The sequence below is a fragment of the Lactuca sativa genome, chromosome 9, assembly GCF_002870075.4.
Source record: "Lactuca sativa cultivar Salinas chromosome 9, Lsat_Salinas_v11, whole genome shotgun sequence".
Classification (NCBI taxonomy): Eukaryota; Viridiplantae; Streptophyta; class Magnoliopsida; order Asterales; family Asteraceae; genus Lactuca; species Lactuca sativa.
The window spans coordinates 60,834,824-60,841,597 of NC_056631.2; the positions used below are offsets into that span (position 1 = coordinate 60,834,824).

At 34.0% G+C, this 6,774-nt stretch overlaps 1 protein-coding gene across 1 annotated transcript; it reads left to right on the forward strand.

The window, feature by feature from the left end:
* The first annotated feature begins 309 nt into the window (after positions 1 to 309).
* On the forward strand, positions 310 to 5,078 carry LOC111903040 (AP2-like ethylene-responsive transcription factor AIL1). Its single transcript, XM_023898837.3, has 9 exons — positions 310 to 729; positions 849 to 1,446; positions 1,581 to 1,663; positions 1,826 to 1,834; positions 1,915 to 2,003; positions 2,282 to 2,355; positions 2,450 to 2,500; positions 3,877 to 3,953; positions 4,047 to 5,078. Exons 1-9 carry the CDS (start codon positions 504 to 506, stop codon positions 4,805 to 4,807), a joined length of 1,968 nt encoding a protein of 655 aa, XP_023754605.1. The 5' UTR covers positions 310 to 503; the 3' UTR covers positions 4,808 to 5,078.
* Positions 5,079 to 6,774: the final 1,696 nt, after the last annotated feature.

The following is a 6,774-nucleotide window of genomic DNA, read 5'->3' on the forward strand; positions in this document are numbered from 1 at the left end:
TATATATATATATATAACTGCCACCGCCACCGTGACAAAACCATAGCTAAACTATGCTCAATCCCTTTGGTCTTTTAAGCGATAGAGCTTGGAGGGGCAAACATTTGTTGTCGTTTTCTTACCAATTTACGTAACTAATAATGATATTTAAAAATTTTAGAATAAAAACATAATTACTTATTTTTTTTAGTTCCCAGTATAAAGATTTGTCATTTTCGCATAGAGTTTCTAATTCCAATACCGATTATAATTATAAAAGATATAAAAGTTCATTGTATCTAGGTACTCTTGGAGAACAAACAAGTATATAGTATGAACAAGGGGTGTTTCAATTGATTTTTCTCTTTGGGTTTTCTTCTCTTTCATAGACCCTTCATATTCTCTCTTTCTTTTGATTCAAACCTCAAACATTCATCTTCTGATCATCCATTAATCCATCTGTGTGCATGAACTCATCATCCCACCATTAAATACAAATCAAAAGCCTTTTAATTACTGTTTTCATGGCAGCATCCATGAACAACTGGTTAGGGTTCTCACTCTCACCTCAAGATCAGCAACAAATGGTTGATTCACAAACATCTATTGTTGATAACTTCAACTCTGATGACATTTCCGGCACCGGTAGTGAATGCTTCGATCTTGGTTCCACCGCCGTTCACTCCACCATACCTTCTCTCAACCTCCATCCTCCGTATGGCATACTTCAACCTTATCATAATCACCATGGTAATTAGTTTGTTATTTTTTAACAAGATTTTTATAGGGTTTTGTTCATCTTGAAGAAATAAAAAAACCCTAGAAAACAGAAATAAAGTTTTGGATTGTTTTTTATGGTGAAAACACAGATTGGAACATGAAAGGGAGCTCGGAGTTGTCGGTTTTAATGGCCGGTGGTGGTTCATGCAACGGTGAAAACTCTGAAATACAACCTCCAAAGTTCGAAAATTTTCTAAGTGTTGGTAATGGCGGAGATTATATGTACTCCACTATGCAACTCCCGCCTCAAGCGGCGGTGACAGAGGTAACAACCACCACACACGATACCACCAGAGGAAGCAACAACATGAACAATAACAGTAGTATTGGTCTTTCGATGATAAAGAACTGGCTCAGAAATAACCCAACTCCATCTAATCAAAACACCACCACCACAAGATCACCGCTTAATCAAGAAAACGACAGCGGGACAGGGACGGCAGTGACAGGTGGTTTTACTGGTTGTGGTAGAAGCAACGAGCTATCTTTATCCATGAGCACCGGTGATACTGGTGGGTTTGTTGTCAGTGGCGGTGGAGACAGTTCTTCTTCCGATAATAAACGGCAGCAAATGGAGGTGGCAACCACCATAGGTAGTGAAAGCGGCGGTGTGACGACGGAAGCGGTGCCCCGAAAATCAATCGATACGTTTGGACAAAGAACTTCCATTTACCGTGGTGTCACAAGGTCACATTCATTTATTATTCAACTAATATTAATATTAATATATCATTTTTTGATATTTCTATAAATTCCCATTTTATTTTCGTTGTTTTATTACTATTTTTACTCTAAAAGTATTTAGGTTTTGGGTAGTGCAGACACAGATGGACGGGGAGATACGAGGCTCATTTATGGGACAATAGTTGCAGAAGAGAAGGACAAGTTCGCAAAGGAAGACAAGGTAATTAATTATATATAAATTAAAAAGAAATACTTTTAAATATGCTTTTTGAATTAATTGATTAATAAATTCATCTACTAACTTAATTTATTTGGTTTCTTCTCTTTTTTTCGCATGGATTAATAAATGATTCAACTGGGATTTGATTCAATATTCTTGCAGTTTATTTGGGTAAGTATAATTAATTACCAGGAAAGGTGTTTCTCATTTTCTTGTGTAGATCTCATGATATCGATTTTGTGTTAATGTAGGTGGTTACGACAAAGAAGATAAGGCAGCAAGAGCTTATGATTTAGCTGCATTGAAATATTGGGGTACCACAACTACGACAAATTTCCCTGTAAGCTTCATAGTTTCATTTATTTGTTTTTGTTCATGTTTGTAATATTTTATACATGCTAGAATCCATTTTAAATTTTTTTATTTTGTATTTAAAATAAGTTTAAAATTGATTTCTTTCATATCTTAAGGACAGTTTTTGAAACTGCAACATAAAATATTGTTTGTTTCCTCTCACAAACTTCAATTCCGTTTATAATGGAATTGTGTCTGAAGACCGAAATCAATTGGCCGATATGAATGTGATTTTAATTAATTTGGCATCGTAAAAACGTGTAGATTAGCAACTATGAGAAGGAGATCGAGGAGATGAAACACATGACTAGACAAGAATACGTAGCATCACTTAGAAGGTGCGTAGTGCAAAGCAAGTTATCGGTTATATAAATTACACATATATGATATATGTATATATCATGTGATATATTTTTTTGTTAATTCATGCAGGAAAAGTAGCGGTTTTTCTCGAGGTGCTTCCATCTATAGAGGTGTGACAAGGTACATTTTGTGCCATGGTACTAAAATTCATAGATATATACGTAAAATTAAAGAGTATGATATTAATTTAGAACATAGTATTAAATTTGGTGTTATTGCATGTCAAATGAGCCAAATGTTTTAATATACTACAAATTACATGTCTGAAATAACATTTTATAATAATAAGTTTTGAAAAACTTTCTAACCCAAATCTTTTTACATCAAGTAATAACTCCTAATTAAGCAAATAACTAAGCAAAAATGCATAACAAGTTAGAATAATATATAAGTCAAAATAAATATTGTTTCTATGATGTCGGAATGGTATCTATGGCCAACATGCCATAACTAGTATTTTATAAATATATATATTTTTAAATTCAATCATATTATATCATCAAAATAATAATAAATTTTGAAATCATATTATTTTATAGAGAATCAAATATTATTCTATTTTTTTTCTCTTATCATCTTTCTATACATTTTATTATCCTCCTATAATTTACCATTGGGACACTTATATCTATTAAGTTTTTTCTTTTACTATCTTCTTATACATTTAAAATTGTGATATTTATTATATTTAATAAATTAATATTTTTTTTATTATATTTGTCATTATGCTAGGAGGATGGGTAAGAAAAATAATTAGAAATATTTAATTTATATTTTATATTATAAGCATTTAAATATAATTTGGTTTAGTTTTAAATATACTATTTGCTCCTCGTTTTGCTCACTTTTTTAATTAAATTAGTTTATTATCACCATTTACCTTGTTAAAGCTGAAGCAAAGAATAAATCAAGTACATAATATTAAGCAAATAAATGAAAATTAGATGGTTTTCAAGAAAACTTAACGTAGTACCTAAATCATAAATATATTTATTTATTAAAAAACATTTAAATAGTTTTTGCATGCTATAAATTGCTATATTGACATATGTGATTACATGGGACCAACAAATACCAGTTTGCACATGCCATTTACCAACAGGAGTCAGAATATATTTTGGAAGATTTCCTTTTTTGTACATAAATCAATAAACAATAGGAATCTTAATTAACGTTGGAGCTAATAATATGAGTGGGCTGGAAGACGATTTAAAATGTGTTTTAGATTGAAACTTTTGCAAGGTTGAAGAGGATTGAATGAGAACTTTTTGAATTAGTTACGAGTTAATTATAGTTAACCTTGAGCAACTTTCCATACAATATCCGGCCAACTTGATGAGACAAGTTTCTGGTGTTTGTTCATTGTGATGTATCATTGGCAATTTAAATTGTGTCTTATTAATTATGCAATTGGTTTGATTAAGTACTCATGATATATACTTTTTAAAGAAGACTTGATTGGTTTATAACGAAATTAATCTGAAACATACATGCAGACACCATCAACATGGAAGATGGCAAGCAAGAATTGGAAGAGTTGCAGGGAACAAAGATCTTTACTTGGGAACTTTTGGTAATTAAATCTTTTTCTTTCCTTACAATTCATATCTAGATATATATACAATGGATAATTTCATGTAATTCGTGTTTTTATATCTGTTAACAGGTACACAGGAAGAAGCTGCTGAGGCTTATGACATTGCTGCCATCAAATTCCGTGGACTGAATGCAGTCACAAACTTTGAAATCAACAGATACGACGTTAAATGCATACTTGAAAGCACCACCTTACCGGTTGGTGGTGCAGCTAAACGTCTCAAGGATGCAGAACAAGCCGCTGCCACTGAGTTACTTCGGGCTGCAAAAGATGATCACTTGACCACCCAACTGACCCACGAGGGACTCAACAGTTATGGCACCATGACATGGCCGAGCTCCATTAACTACCACCACCAAGCCCTGGCTCAAGCACAGGCGCAACCGTTTAGCATGCACTATCCACAACACTATAACGTCTCGAACCAACAACGATTATGGTGCAAACAAGAACAACAGGAACCCGATGGTCAAAGTTTCCAAGACCTTCAACAGATTCATCAGTTTTTCCAACCTGCACCCAACTCTTCGGTGCTCCATAATCTCATGAACTTGGATTCATCTTCAATGGAACATAGTTATAGCAGTGGCGGAGGAGGTGATCACCAGGTTGTGGGATATGGTGGTGGGGGTTATATGAACCAGATTATGGCTACTGCAACTACTGCTGACTCGTCACATGATGGTGATGGAAACTTGTATTACCAACACCAGGGATCCGGTTTTGGAGGTTGGGTGCCGACTGCCATACCAACGCTTCCAGCAAGAACCGCCAACCTTGTGGTGGCTAATGGCGGCGCTCCCACATTCACGGTTTGGAACGATACATAGTGAAGATTTGCTTGTATCACATGAGTACCATGCACACAAATTGAGGTTTTTAGGTGCTTCTTATGCAGATTTCTGTTCTTGATGAACTGGGAAAGAAGATGATTATTAATTTTAGGGTTTTTTATATTTATTTTGTATTAGAAATTTGACTTAAATAGATTAGGATCTAACCAAAGTTCAGGAAACCAATGGCATTTGCTATGGGTTTTGGCAACTTAATTTTGAAAATGTATTTAGATCCCCGGAATATAGAAACCACGCTTTGTAATTTTGAATTAAACTTTTTTTTTTTCTTTTGGAAAGCAAATATCATTAGCAGAAAAACCCAAAGACATAAGGAGTTCAAATCAACTTACAAGAAAACATTGTAAATGGGAGACATGCACCTAGATCTGGCAATTTGTGTTGTATTCCGGTGTTAGACACGAATTTGACACGACATGAAGACACAAAAAGAAATAAGTTTTATCACATTTTCAAAATGTATTTGTATCGTATCGTATCACACAGGAATTCGTGTATTCGTGTATTAAACTGCTAGGTCTATATTAACAAAATAGACAAATCAAGCCTGCAACTTAGATTTATATAATCTTAATCCAATTAAATGAGTAAATACTAATATCATCTACAATGTTCCTCTCGAGAATAATGATATTTCGAGTTTTCCATTCGTTTCTTTCTTATGAATGACGACTCAACAGTCGACGCAAACTTGCAAAGAGAATACGACGCTGAAGCTGAAGTCCTGAACCGTCATCACAATTCTTAGTTTCTCACTATCGCACGGAATTGAATTAAAAAAGTACATAGCATATTATAATGATTTGTATTGTTATTATATATGTACTTGTTAATTATATGAAGTATTTCCTACCCAATTCTTTATTAAACCAACCAACATATAAAAATAAAAAAAAATAAATAATTATCAATAAGTGTTATTTAAGAAATTTTCGGGTATACCCGATAATTACCCAACCCGACCTCAAACACAAATACCCGAAACCCAAAAACCCGAATTATAATATAGGTCGAGTATCAGGTATTATTTTCTTAAAGAAATACCCGTTCTACCCGAAACCCGAAAATTTTACCCGTTCGACACCCCTAGGTAATTTCATTATAGCACAATAAACTTGTATTTTATTTTAAATGGTCACTAAAGTTTTTTTTTTATGAAGTGTATACCAGTAAACTTACAACTGGCCTGTTAAAAAGAGTTATATAACCCAAATTTCCAGGTTTCACTAATCAAGCATCTAATGTTGATGTGAGAATAGCCACCTAGAGTCCACATGTATATTTTAATTATACCTTTTTAAGTAAAAAAACAATTAAAATAACCAGGATACCCCCCCCCCCCCTTTTTTTTTTATCTAAACGCCTTTTCATCTTCTTCTCCTTTACGCCATTTTTTCCTCACTTTCACCTAACGCTGATGCATGAATGACAGTTCGATTTCCATGAAGGTGCCTTCATCCTGCTTTTGCATTCTGGAATTTCACAAAATGTCTCGCTTCTCTCTTACGAGTTTCTTGTAGATCAAAGATTGTACTGTAACACCCAGTCCTTGCAGGTAATTCCTTTGTATATTTGTTATGTGTAAGTATGGAGTTTTGATCTACGTTGGGCGTAGATAGCCTCTACAAGTTGCATAGAAAAGGAAAATGTGCATGGGCCTTTAATGAACTATATGGGGGCATAGATAGGAGTACGCAGGATGTATTCGGCCAAAGTCCAAACCTTAAATTTGGGTTTTTGAGCCCTATTTAAGCACCTTAACCTTCATAAGCCTCTTCCATTCTCAGGATCTATTTCTCCAAATTATTCCATTGAAACCCTAACCCCATATTAGTGCATTATGAGATTAAAAGTGTGTTTGTGGCTGCCTTTGAAGAAAGAAGAAGGCGGTGGTCATGCTTGAAAGATTGAACCAAGCTTGGATCTGGAAGCTCTTCTCACTC